Genomic DNA, 12,632 nt, shown 5'->3' with positions numbered 1-12,632 from the left:
TGGCCTTTCTCCCCGATGAGTACAGAAGGCCAATCAGCTGCATGAAATTTTGTATAACAGTTGCCTGGAACCCTCGAGCCACTGTCGCCGGATTCGTCGGGCATGTAGAGTATATATTATAAAGAGGGGAAACTTTCCTCAGAACCAACTTTCCATGGCAACCACCATTTGTTGGAATCTGATTTCGAACCTACTAAATGCATGTTCGAGTCACTGACTTTAGCTTGGCTTGACAGAAGCCGATGTTCTCCGAGTGTATCAACAGTTTTTCGGGTGCAGATAGGTAACATTGAATCAACATCGATGTACAATGGCTTTCCTAAGCCCAGTTGCGATGCTTTTTCTCATAGCTGCTTTGGCTTTCGTCATTATAGTCCGTGTATGTCTCCATTTTCATGCTGTTCCGATGCTGCTTCACAGCTAACGATGGTCTTTTAAGCTGGCTATCGCTGCACAGTCATCGTCTCTCAGGCACCTACCAGGCCCCTGGCACGTTAAACTAACGCACTATGTCCTCAAATATTACACAGTAACGGGCAAACGTATGTATTACATCGATTACTTACATCAAACGTTTGGCCCGGTCGTACGGATCTCTCCAGATGAAGTCTCCATCGCTGATCCAGAAGGTTTTATCGCCATACATCGCATGGGCTCTGGTTTCAATAAGGCAAAATATTATCAGGAACTTACTGGAGGGGCTAAACCTGGAATCTTTACGATGATGAATCCTAAAACGCACGCTGCCCGCCGCAGACTTTTCGCTCGTGCCTTTACTGCTTCCTCTCTCAGAGAGAACTGTGAGGCTATAGTGCGTGCAAAGGTTGAGATGGCGACAGACCGCATTCGCTCCGAGGCAATTGGAGGGTCTGCTGATATACATAAGTGGTGGAAATTCATGGCGAGCGATGTAATTGGACAACTCTGTTTTGGGGAATCATTTGAAATGCTGGAATCGGGCAAGGTAAGTAATCTGGCAAACTTTTCTTGCGCTGTTCTTTTTTGGTGAATAACATGGCTAACTGATGACGTTTCAGAAAAACAGATACGTTGAAGTTCTTGATGCCGTTGCTTCTGCGAGCACCAGACGTTACGAGCTACCTTGGCTGCACTACTTTCTCAGTTATATGCCCACCAAATCTGTGCAACTTTTGACCAACACGAGGGCAGAAATGATAACCTATAGCAGAAAGGCAGTGGAGAACCTTCATCGCAACAAGGCTAACAAAACAAACCTATTCGCTACAATTGTAGCGGAGATCGAGACCAATGAGAAGGCGGAGCTTAGCGACGAGGTTATTCGGGGAGAGGCCGCCAACATGCTTATCGCCGGGTCTGATACGATATCCAGCTCTCTCACCTACACTATCTGGGCTATTCTCAAGAGACCTGATCTTCAGCAGCGACTTGAGAAGGAGCTGACAGGACTAAATGAAAAATTTAATGACGAAATCTTGGAAAAGCTGCCGTTGTTGAATGCTGTCATTGACGAGTCACTGCGACTTTACGGTGCGGTTCAGGGAACCTTACCTAGAACCACTCCACCCTCTGGGGTGACCATCGGAGGGTACATGATTCCTGGCGGTACCACAGTAATGACGCAGGCATACACCATGCATCGCCTTGCTCAAGTGTTCCCAGACCCTTTGCGGTAAGTTTCTCGAATCTGCTCCCGCAAGAGTCTCCTAATGACAGCCAAAGGTTTGACGAGTCTCGATTTCTACCTGGAGTGCCGACTGAGAGACAAAAGCAAATGTTCTCTCCGTTCGGGACAGGATCGCGTTCGTGCCTTGGAATATCACTGGCCCGAATGGAAATGAGGTTGGCTGTAGCCCTTTTATTCCGCAAATGCCACGGCCTTCGGCTTGCAAGTAACATGACGGATGATATGATGGACATGGTGAGCTTCATAGTTTCGAAGCCAGTCGCCAACAGATGCAATGTAGTGCTTTTTGGAAATTAGTAAATTAAGCAGGACAGTCTTCCGAAATCTTCAACTCTCCCTTTGAGAGACCAAATCTTGCTAGAGATAGATTCTTGGCCAGTAAGCCAATTAGCAACATGTCTCACTGATTTACTTGGAATTTGTGTGAACAAAAGCAGGCCACAATCGCGACTTAACGTGTAGATTGTTGCATTATTTGTATTCTTGCCTCTATTTCTTATTGTCTACATATTTTAGACAACATAACCATTTGGTGAGCAGTTGTTGGTTGGCTGTTGGTGCTGGCTTCATTTTGCCCTGATCCGCGTATTTTCTATCCACCAAATAGGCCAGTTCAGCTTCATTTCGACATGGATTAGTGAGATTAACCAGCCGTACCTGTTAAGGTGAGACAAATAGCAATCAGGCGCTGTCAATATGTGACGATAGTGTCAACCCTTACCGAACACACCGAGGAGGCTTTACGTAAGCTTTATGAAACGCACACCGTAGACGTATAAGTATATACTTTCTCCCATACATACATACCCTATTTCTAAACTAAGTCACTCTTTCACACCTTTCCTAGTCTGATTACTATATGCCTAGTTCGTCGTACAATACGAATACGATAAATCCTCGGAAGACGGGCTAGCAGTTGTGTATCTGCCTGCCCACATATAACGGGAAATTGACAGGGAGGAACATGGGTCAGAAGCGAAGTTTATTCCTCCTTGAATACTAATCACATCCGTTGGCTGCTACATGGCCATGATTCGTACGAAGTGAATATAGAAAGTTCATTTGAAACCCTTGAGCCCTGTCACTCCTCTTCCCCCTACGAAGCCATGTCCTGGGTAGGTCAAGTACACCACGCCTTTGCGGAGTGACCCGAAGTTAGGTTGTTGAGAAAAAGTCTTGGCTACTTTTTCATCGACGAAGAACGTATGTCAATGACGGCATATTATGCTTGTGCGGCAAACTATCAAGGAAAGGTGGGCCATATTTCCGTTATTGCAACTCTACCTTCCATCCAGTCTGACACACAAGGCGGAGAACGTGCTACTGGTAGTAAAGTCTATTTGATCGTAGTAGTCGGAGAAGATGTTGAATGATTCAATGATAACAGTCCGCTTTCTATCCTCATGTCTATTGTTTCCCTTGCACCCAGGCCGTTTATCGTATTTCTTTTCCCAACTTGCTTTCTTCCATTCCACAACTATAAGAAGCCATGAATTCCTAAGTTATATAACGGTATATGATAGTTCAACTTGCTCAGGCGTAATCTGTCCCTTGTCATGAAATCTGGGGTGGTCTTGGATGATCCAAGTACCCGAATGGATGTGGCGAGCATGACTTGCCGCAAAGCGGCGATGAGCGATATGGTTAGGTTACAGATCCATCTCGCTAGCAGTCGTTGACCGCAATGCTTCGGGATAAAGATAGTAATCTTCATCTTTGTATCCACAGTTGTGGAGTTGCCGTATGATGGGAAACAGCTTCTCAAACATTTTCTGCGTCCAACTTTACCGCCAGTATGGGTGACTGTGGATATTAAAAGCTGACATATCGATACAAATAAGATGACGCGTCTAGACGTAAACCTAAAGTCTACAACACTGTAAAGAGCTACCTGCCTGAGTCATTGCATGTTCGTTTGAAGCACATAGTCACGACGGCGTACGGATACCGGGGGCTTGGTTAAGAGCTCCGCTTGGCAGCGGAAAACGAAAGTCACGGAAACGAGTCAGCTTTAGGAGATCAGCATACAGGAACGCGGCATCTGAAGGATACAGTAAGAATCAAGACAGCATATCATCGGTTTGAAGCTGAAACGTAACCCCGAGTTGCTGGCTCGGCTTTCCCAAGTTGTTAGATAAATTTGTCCACTAAGGAGTATAAAAAGGGCTTGAAAGAATCTGTTCATCGCAACATTTTACTTTGTCATCGCGCCATCGTCTCCTATCATCGCATCTTTTTCGTCTTATCATCATAAGATCAGAACATATCACAATTTCATCTAATACTTTCCACCAATACAAACGTTGACCGTTTAATCCAACCAGACAACATGCGCTTCCAAATTATTCTCGCTATCGCTGCCACCTACATTGTTGGTGCCATGGCAGGTGCTTGCGAGGACTGCCAGCGAACATGCCCTAGGCCAAGTGAAGACGAGTGCAGTAAGTCTTCCGTGTTTTCTACGAATGTTACAGTTGGGTGGGTTAGCTAATTATCTGTCATCATCCAGACGCTCTCTGCGCCCCTACCTGCAACGGAAAATAGAGGTTGTTACCAGAGTTAGTCGATTACACACTGATACAAGACGTTGGTATCAGGAGTATTAGGCAGTTCGACTGGATTTAGTTAGCAGACATGACATCAGACAAATCAAATCCTTTTGATGGCCAAAGCAAATATCGGTTGGCTTTAACTGCATGTCTCTTTGTGCAAAGGATCTATAAGTGAATACTGTATGCAAGAAGGACGGACCGGTATTATGATGATATCAGCGATATGAGTATTGTGGTGATGATGATAGTGGGCGACAGAGTCGGATACCACCTGCTTCCACAAACTCCGGCGTTTTACATCATTTAAGAGGGCTATCTGAAACCCCAACAATGAGTATGAGGGTTTGTCACCACTCTTGAGCCGTCTTTAAAACTAAGCAGTCTCTACAGAGAGGATGAGCAGCAGGGTAGTCGGCGACTTCACAGTTTCAAACAAGGATGTCCATGGTTGTGCCCGCATGCGGACAGGAGAAGTTCCCGACGCATATTTCCGGACTGCGTGGTGGCTTTGAAACACCCTAATAATAGCGCTCACCGATGTTTCATGGTGCATACCATCTACCAGAAAACGGGGGTTAGCTAGGTAGCACCCCCATCCATATCCCAATTCAAGGGCGACTCAACTGAGTTTGTCCTCTAGGAAAGTGATATCAAAATCCGACGAGTCATCGAACAAGGGAGGTCATTGCGGAGAAGACCGCAAACACGTAATGCTACGCAAAACTTTAATTAGTCCAGTTTCAATACTATCTTGTCTTCATTTTTAACCTTTACATTTCATTTGATGTTGAGCGTTTTTCGTTCCATCTCGCTAGTCAAAGGATCGACGCATTGGAATTAACCTTGTAGTAGCATACCCAGTTGAACAGAACTAAAGAGAATCAGACGAAACTCAGAACAACTCTAACGATCTAAGACAGTAACAACTTGCTTTCAATCAATGCTCTTCGTCATTTAGCCTTGCTTGTGGATGATGCTCAAAATCGCGTCTAGGAATCACCTCAATAACCCTGTGCCCTCCATCCCTTGATACCTCGGCCAAATTCTCACTCTCATAGGCTCTGTCAGCTCGAGCCTGAAAATCACCCCATCTCTCCCTTTTGTGTTGATGTCGGTGGCGATGGCGATGATGGTGATGTTTGCCAACGGTGGCAGCGTCACTCCGGGGATAACTTTTTCTCTGCTCACTGGCGGCAGGACTGTTTTCTCTCGAATTCTCAGTACCCCACCTTGTTATCCGGCTTTCATCATCTCTGATTTGGTCAAGGGATGAGCTTTCCTGGTCGTATCTTGGCTGAGGCGTCCTCCTCCTCAACGGCACACGTACAAATCCCCTACTTAAAGGTTGCCTGGCTCCACCACCTCCCCCGGGACGCTTCGGATGCCCTTCGACAACTTGTGCAGTTCCACCGCCTTGAAACATCTGCTTAACCATCATCCGGGTATATGTGACTTCTCTTTCTGTTCTCCGTAGCATCACTCGCATAACTTCATCACCCAACTTCTTTACATTGTCCTTCGTCTGCCACCAGATAAACCGATGAACGAAGTCGCACTTATATAACGCGCTCCAATCTGCAAAACTCCCCGCCTCTCCATGCCTCTCAAAGTCTCCCCGTACCTTCTCGTCTAGGTCGTTCTCCACCCACGAAGCACCGTTGTGGATTGCTTCGGCTCGATGGCCGCTTGCTACGAGGAACGGTCTCTCGAGGTCTTTGAAAGCATACCAAAGATCGCGAAGGGTCATGTAATGCAGAGGAATGGTACTCTCAGCATACATGAGCGCATTGCGAGCCTCGGTATTAGAGATTTTGTCACCAATATGAGATATGCGCTGACGAAGCTTGCTTCTGGACCGGATCTCCCGCGTCTGGTGGCGAAGTGCCTCGCGCTCTTCGCACAGCTGCTGTCGAAGATTTCCAAGGGAATCACGGATTTCGTGCGGTGCTGAGCGAAGCGTGGCGACGAAGTTGGCGTACAAGGCGATGAGATTGAGCGTTGTCAGGCCGAAGCCCAGGATCCCAGTAACGAAGGAGAGCCAGTTCAACGAGTCGGGAACTTCGACTGCCATTTCCGTTTGCCAATTGCGTTTTCAGACCTTTTGAGCATTTTAGGTCCATTCGAATGAAGAACATGCTTCTTTATTAAGGTAATTGAAAGACAGAAAGTCCTGTGTAAGTCATCGCGCGATAATTAGCGTCTCTCATCAGCGCTACCTTTGTGTTAGCCCGAACGAGTCCATAAAAGGACATGGCGCTGCCAGTTGTCACATACAAGAGGGCTTCCTATTCTTAAAACCCTGCATCCTTAAGCCTAAGTGTGTAGTCTATGCTCTGCGCGTGAGCCCTGGTCCTGCGGCAGCTGTAAGATAGTAGTGAGACCGCGCAGACTAGGCCTCAGTTATCTCAATGCAACCACTACACCACACCATGATTATCATACAGAACGGCTCGTGAACTACTGCAAGGGTGAACTTGTAAGCACCATATCAACTTAAAGACCAGGTGATACAGCTGCGATTTCCTTTGAATCCGACTGGTGCAGGATGTCGGATTTCTTCCGTCATCAACTCCCCATGATGCCCTTAAGGTTACATAGTTACCACCTCAATGCCGCCAATTCCATCCTCCCAAGATCTCGTGAAAAAAGTTACTTTGATGTTAGTGCTTATTGGTCTTCAACAACACTCAATGATTATCAGTAACTTCATCATATGTAGAGGGGACCAGTCTAGAAGGCAGATTAGCAGCTTGAGAAGACCAGAGGCGGATCAACGGCTAGGTTTGCTTTCAAGTTTTGGCCAAGAACCTAATCGCCTCAATAACTTTTATTAATGTCCCAAAAACTAACTAACGACATGACAAGCTGAATAATCTGATGTGTCGCATGTCGCACTCTTAATAAGGTCCAAAGTAGCGGAGGTCAGGAGTTAAGAAGTATGAGTGATGGAGCTCGTCCCCCACCATCCCGCCCAGACCAGGATTAGCTCCAACTTTCTTATCGATAAGCCCTGACGTCCTCCGACCGTGGGGTAACTTACTACCCTCTAATCCAAAAATTTAACGTACCTCGCCTCAACCTCCAACGCCGCTGACTACTACCTATCGCGAAGGAGTCACACTCACACCTCACCCACCACAATGCCCGCCCCGACAGCAGAAATGGGGCCCTCTGACGATTCTTTCGAAGAGGATCCCGTCATCGCATCCTATGACGTCTTCTTCAACCCCTCCCTCCCCCAGGGCCGCAAGCTCTGGGTCCTCCAGCAACCCAACCGCACCGACCCCCGCCAGGCCACGCCTACCGAGATGCGCCTCAAGGCTCGCGCCGGAATGGTCGAAGTTGATGTACCACTCGATTACACTCAGTCTTACGACAAGGAAAAGGGCATGAAGTGGGGCCGTCAGCTCAAGGCCAGTCTCGAGTCCAAGAACGGCGGTACTCACGGCTTGTCGGGTGGCTTCGGCGTCGGCGCACCGCCGCCCCGGCCCAAGAAGCGCGGCGAGATCGACCTCGAGGACGAAATGTACCTCGAGTGGCCCGAAGCCGTGCGCCAGGACAAGGTCCTCCGTACGCAGACCCTAGGCGGCCAATGTCCCGATCACAAGGAAGTGCAATACATGATTGGCGTCTTCCAAGGCAGTATGTCGCTCTTCCGCCGAACTCTTCTTGCAAATTCGTTGCTAACAAGGTGATCAGAGGACCTTCACCTTACCCCGGTCACCAACCTCGTCCACCTCCGTCCCCAGCTCCACCACGTTGACGCAGTAGCCCAACAAGACCGCAACGCCTCTGCCGCAGCTGCCGCAAAGGATAACGCCGCTGCCGCTGCCGGCGCAGGAGCAGGTGCCTCGGGAGCTGGAGGCCAGGGTGCCGCAGCGCGAGCGATCCACATGACCATTAAGACGACGCCCGACGGCGCGACGGCGAAGAGCGAGACCATGGCGGACCGTTTGCGTGCGGTCCAGATCGAGCCGTGGCGCAAGCTCAAGTACACGGACGAGAACGACGAGGCTGCTTGGGATATCTACCAGGAGTCTCTCATCCTCCGTGCGCCTGGCGACAACAGGCCGCCACCACCTACTGATGAGGAGGATGAGGAAAAGAAGAAGGCTGCAATTGAGGCGGGCGAGGCCGAGACGAAACCAGCGATTGATTTGGCGGAAGCGGTTTCGAGACTAGAGACGAAATGGGGTGACGATGAGCTGCTGGAGGCCGTCAGTGGTATCAAGAAGCCGAAGCCTTTGACGAAGGCAGAGCAGGAGGCCGAGGCGGCTGCGGCAGCCTTCGCCGAAGAAGAAGCAAGGAAGATGAAAGCCAAGGCTCGTGGTGTGGTAGGACCGAGAAGAGGCGGCAAGGCCAGGGCGGCACCTGCTCAGGCATCTTCTGGCATGGACCTAACATGAGATGGATGGACTTCTTGGCGGTCTTGATTTGCATAGCTTAGGCGTTGCGGTATGATATAGACAAAATGGTTATTAGGGACGGGTGATTTACTTCAAATGCAGATTTTTTTTTGGCTCTAACTAGCAAAGTTGATCTTGATGCACCGCTAATGATAATATGGCGGTGTCATCTCAGAGTCGTGCGTGTAATGTACACGAGATATGTTTATGCATATTGCCATGGGACAGGTCCCCCCTCGCGAGTTCAAATCCTCCATCAAAGCTGTAGCCCCAGTACCACAACTTCGCGGTGACCCCAATGCCCTCAAAATAATGGGCCGAGCGTCGAGTAAGACCAACAACATCCCAAGCTTTCAATGCAAACGATCAAACAAACGTGGTACGTCCCAGGCGTATGTGACTTGTGTATGCAGTGCCATGGTCGCCTCCTTTTTTGAGCGGCACTCATATTTGATATTACTGAAGCAATTCAACATCCAAACCAATGGAATGCATGAAAAGGTTGACAGTAGCCAGCCGGGTTGTTGCCATGGCACCCGGGAGGGTTTTAGCGTGGGCAACGGTGTCCAGGACACGATCCTTGACAGCAAGGACCAGGCGCTGCTGCTGTTCAGGGTTGGCACTGACACCAACGGCGGCTAGCAGCTGCCAGACGACGACATCCTCACCAGTGTTAACACTGCCGGGGAAGATGTGGTGGAGAGTAGGCTCAAGGATGTTGAAGAACAGGTTGAAGGTTTGTTCCCTATGTCTTGTTAGTCTATAATGCTTAAGCCACTTGGGAGGAAAACTTACCATTCCGCCCACAGCTGAGGGGTGCCTCCACCACCCTGCTTCAGGAGCTCTGCGCGACTCAAGATAAGGGTCAACATCGAGCAACCCACACGAGTTCTGGCAATAAGGTCAATGTTGAGCTTAGTGATAAGGCCTAGGACTCCCGTGACGATATCGAGCTCGGTCTCGTTGAAATAGGCAAACAAGCTCGGCATGACAGCAGCAGAGAAGAGTTCAATGCTCTCACGCATAGCAGCATTGAGATTTACTTCACCGTCAGTCATTTGAGCACCGCGAACAACGTCAAGCTGATCCAGGTGGAGGATGATCATTGTCAGAATAGTAGTGCGCTGCTCGAAGCTAATGTGCCGGAAAACACGGGGAATAGCTTTCTTTCCCTTAGGGAATGACAGGAATGCGATAAAGGGGTGAATGCTGGTGGCACCAATAGGCTCATGAACCTTCAGGTCTGCCCAAAGCTGGTTGTTGAGCGACTGAGCGACCTCCAACCACTCCTGGTGCTTGACGTGGAACTCTTCGTCGTTGCCGTTCGCAGGATGGGGAGGAATGTGGCGGGCATGGTCTTCCATCTTCATGACAGTGGTGTAGACATTCTCAATGTTCTTAAGAATAGCCTTGCGGTCAAGAGAACTAGACTCTCCGTGGTGACGCTTACCATTGCCAGGACGCTGGGCCTCATTGCTGCTGTCGGTACGCTTGATATTGAGCAAAGGTTTCGGTGTTTTGGCGTTACTGAAAGAAATCTTGCCCAGACTACCTGCAATGACCAGCTGGGGATTCTTGGGCTTGTTTTTGGCCGCCTCGACGGCACGCTGGACCTGTTGTTCCATTCGTTGAACATGGTTCTCGGCAGTTCTTCCTTGCCTTCTCATATTACCCTGACGGCTACCAGTCTGGAACAAATAGGTCTGGGCGAAGTTGTTCAAAGGCTGGTTCGGGTTCTGGCGCTGGCCACCACGAATTTGGCTCAGGACCTGGTAGTAGAAGTCCTCGGCAATCGAATCATCATTGTTGTGGTCAATCGGGTTTCCGGTAGCCGAGACAAGCTGCTGCAACTGAATGCGAGTAACGAAGTTCTTGTCCTGGGGTGTCATGAGACCGTTGTCCTTGGAGAGCAGCCAAATCTTATGGTTGCGCTTGGCACGCTTGGTCTCCTGATCGAGGTACGCCGCCTTTTCATCTTCGGACAAATGTGCCAGATGCTGCTGCTGAGAAACCTGGGGAACACGACCCATGGAACCTTGCGAGCGATGAGCATTAGAACCATGGGGTTGGTGGTGTCCATGAGGCTGAGGGCCATGCGCCCCAATGCGAGCAGCATCACCAGAAAGCCGGTTGGGGTTTTGCAAGATCTGAGTAGGTTGAGCAGAAGGAGCCTGGGAGTGCGGTGGTTGAGCAAGTGGGCTGGGAGTACTCTGAATAGGCGGGGTTTGCTTGGAATTCAGAGACTGAGGCCGCTGGAGAATGGTGACGGGATGAGCTTGGCCCGGATGCTGGGGGGTCTGGCCGCCACGCTGCTGCTGGTCGGCGCCGTGGTAAGATTGCTGTTGCTGAATAGCCTCCGGTCGGGTGTAACCATAATCAGCAAGCTCCGCAGGGAAGCCGTGTGCGCTCGGCATAGATCCAGAAAGGGCTGGCTGCGCCGGTCGCTGGGTGGCTTGCTCCCGCATCGCCTTCTCGACCTCTTCGAGGCTCATTACTTTACGGCCACCGGAAGGTGTACCATGCGGGACTGGAGAAGGTTCGGGGACGATAGGCTTCTTGGAAGGCATCCCCCAGAGCGACGCGTCAACATGAAGATCGGGAATGGGCTCTGCTTCCTTGTACTTTTCATAGCCTGTGCGAACAGGCCTAGGGGCCGGCTGACTGGGATAGTAGTAGTTCGGTTGGGCTTGAGGCATGTGGTGCTGAACGGGCGCCGGGGCAGGGACGGGGGCGGGAGCAGGCTTCGCGGTTGGGACTTGGCGGCTGTAGCGGACTTGCTCTTCCTCGATAGCGTTTGAGACCTTGGCCGTCTGGCCAAAGAAGTCGAAGTCCTTGCCTACAGGTGCAGAGGAGATCTCATCGCCGCCGCCGCCACCGAAGGTATCGTCGTTGAAAGCATCGCCGCTTTCCTCGAGTTGGTCTCCGAGACCATCATACGTGTCATCGAACTCGACAGCATCGCCTTCGTCGTCGTTGCCACGAGAGAGACCGGCGAAAGGGTCGTGGGCTTGAGAAAAGCCTGGCGCTGCAGTGTTGTGTCCCCCTCCACGGGTGGGATCGAAACCGAAGAAGGACATAGTGGTTGGCTAATCCGTCTTCGTGAGATAGGGAAAGTATAGCTGTATACTATATATTGGTCAGTATCGAAGTCAAGAGAAATGACGTAGGATGGCGTGGTAGATGATGTTGGAGGTGGTAGAGCCACAAAGAAGCTGACAAGTATGATAACAAAGAGGCGGGCATAGAGAACTGCCATTCTCTTGGAAAGAGGTAAGGTGTCCTTGCCCTCTTCTTGCGGTTTGCAACCCAACGCAAGAGGGTAATATGGTACATTTAATGCCGCCTTCGCAGTTACACCAGCAGACAGCAACCGCCGTAAATCGATGGCAGAAACACCGAGCGCGGGAACACACAACTTCTGAACAGATAAAATCGACTTACCACTAAGAGAATGAGAGATTTGTGGCTTTCAGTAGAGCGGCTCCCAAAACTATCATGATGTCGTCAAAGCCAGATTCGAAAAGAGCGAGCAAAGCGACAGGGCATAAAAGGGATTATTGCCGGGTTGCTCAATAGAACCACATCCAGAGATAACAATGTTATCAAAGCACAAGGTCAAATACAATGCGCCAGGTGCAGGGCGGAGCTGGAAAGGAAACAAAAGCGTCGCGTCGCTGGGGTTGGGATGCGATGTCCGAAGTGGTGATGCACCGATTCGCATTCGTGGGGAGGAATTGAGGCTCGAGAGCCAGAGGCCCCCACATACTAAGAGTCGCTGGACCAATGGCCAAGCTGGGTTGAGCGAGCTGGAGGCCGATTCATCACGTGATGTATTAGTCACTCGCCGGGGCACGGTAGAGCCCCTCCCTTCATAATGTAGCAAGTATTCTCTCACCAGTTTCAAATGGAGGGGTACTTATACACAAAACACTACCACCACCTTATTCAGGTCCCTCATGGACATAATAATGTGGCCAGGGGGATTGGGATAGTAAAGCCCACCATCTT

The 12,632-nt window shown here is 50.0% G+C and overlaps 6 protein-coding genes across 6 annotated transcripts; 3 read left to right on the top strand and 3 right to left on the bottom strand.

The window, feature by feature from the left end:
• Nucleotides 1-544: 544 nt before the first annotated feature.
• Nucleotides 545-1,963, top strand: CTRU02_214660 (cytochrome p450 monooxygenase; the record flags this gene model as incomplete). The annotated part of the gene is made up of 3 exons (XM_036727849.2): nucleotides 545-964; nucleotides 1,038-1,651; nucleotides 1,702-1,963. The coding sequence occupies 3 exons, from the start codon at nucleotides 545-547 to the stop codon at nucleotides 1,961-1,963; spliced, it is 1,296 nt and encodes a 431-aa protein (XP_036580378.2).
• Nucleotides 1,964-3,995: 2,032 nt separating this feature from the next.
• On the top strand, nucleotides 3,996-4,210 carry CTRU02_214659 (uncharacterized protein; the record flags this gene model as incomplete). The annotated part of the gene is made up of 2 exons (XM_036727848.1): nucleotides 3,996-4,107; nucleotides 4,176-4,210. 2 exons carry the CDS (start codon nucleotides 3,996-3,998, stop codon nucleotides 4,208-4,210), a joined length of 147 nt encoding a protein of 48 aa, XP_036580377.1.
• A 945-nt stretch (nucleotides 4,211-5,155) lies between these two features.
• CTRU02_214658 (uncharacterized protein) lies at nucleotides 5,156-6,289 on the bottom strand (the record flags this gene model as incomplete). The annotated part of the gene is made up of 1 exon (XM_036727847.1): nucleotides 5,156-6,289. One exon carries the CDS (start codon nucleotides 6,287-6,289, stop codon nucleotides 5,156-5,158), a length of 1,134 nt encoding a protein of 377 aa, XP_036580376.1.
• A 1,069-nt stretch (nucleotides 6,290-7,358) lies between these two features.
• CTRU02_214657 (DNA-directed RNA polymerase III complex subunit rpc37-like protein) lies at nucleotides 7,359-8,624 on the top strand (the record flags this gene model as incomplete). Its single annotated transcript, XM_036727846.1, has 2 exons — nucleotides 7,359-7,860; nucleotides 7,918-8,624. 2 exons carry the CDS (start codon nucleotides 7,359-7,361, stop codon nucleotides 8,622-8,624), a joined length of 1,209 nt encoding a protein of 402 aa, XP_036580375.1.
• Nucleotides 8,625-9,080: 456 nt separating this feature from the next.
• Nucleotides 9,081-11,701, bottom strand: CTRU02_214656 (topoisomerase ii associated protein; the record flags this gene model as incomplete). Its single annotated transcript, XM_036727845.1, has 2 exons — nucleotides 9,081-9,369; nucleotides 9,420-11,701. 2 exons carry the CDS (start codon nucleotides 11,699-11,701, stop codon nucleotides 9,081-9,083), a joined length of 2,571 nt encoding a protein of 856 aa, XP_036580374.1.
• A 416-nt stretch (nucleotides 11,702-12,117) lies between these two features.
• CTRU02_214655 (uncharacterized protein) lies at nucleotides 12,118-12,345 on the bottom strand (the record flags this gene model as incomplete). The annotated part of the gene is made up of 1 exon (XM_036727844.1): nucleotides 12,118-12,345. One exon carries the CDS (start codon nucleotides 12,343-12,345, stop codon nucleotides 12,118-12,120), a length of 228 nt encoding a protein of 75 aa, XP_036580373.1.
• Nucleotides 12,346-12,632: the final 287 nt, after the last annotated feature.

The sequence above is a fragment of the Colletotrichum truncatum genome (assembly GCF_014235925.2).
Source record: "Colletotrichum truncatum strain CMES1059 chromosome Unknown Contig_0011, whole genome shotgun sequence".
NCBI lineage: Eukaryota > Fungi > Ascomycota > Sordariomycetes > Glomerellales > Glomerellaceae > Colletotrichum > Colletotrichum truncatum.
This window is presented reverse-complemented; position numbering and strand designations above follow the sequence as displayed.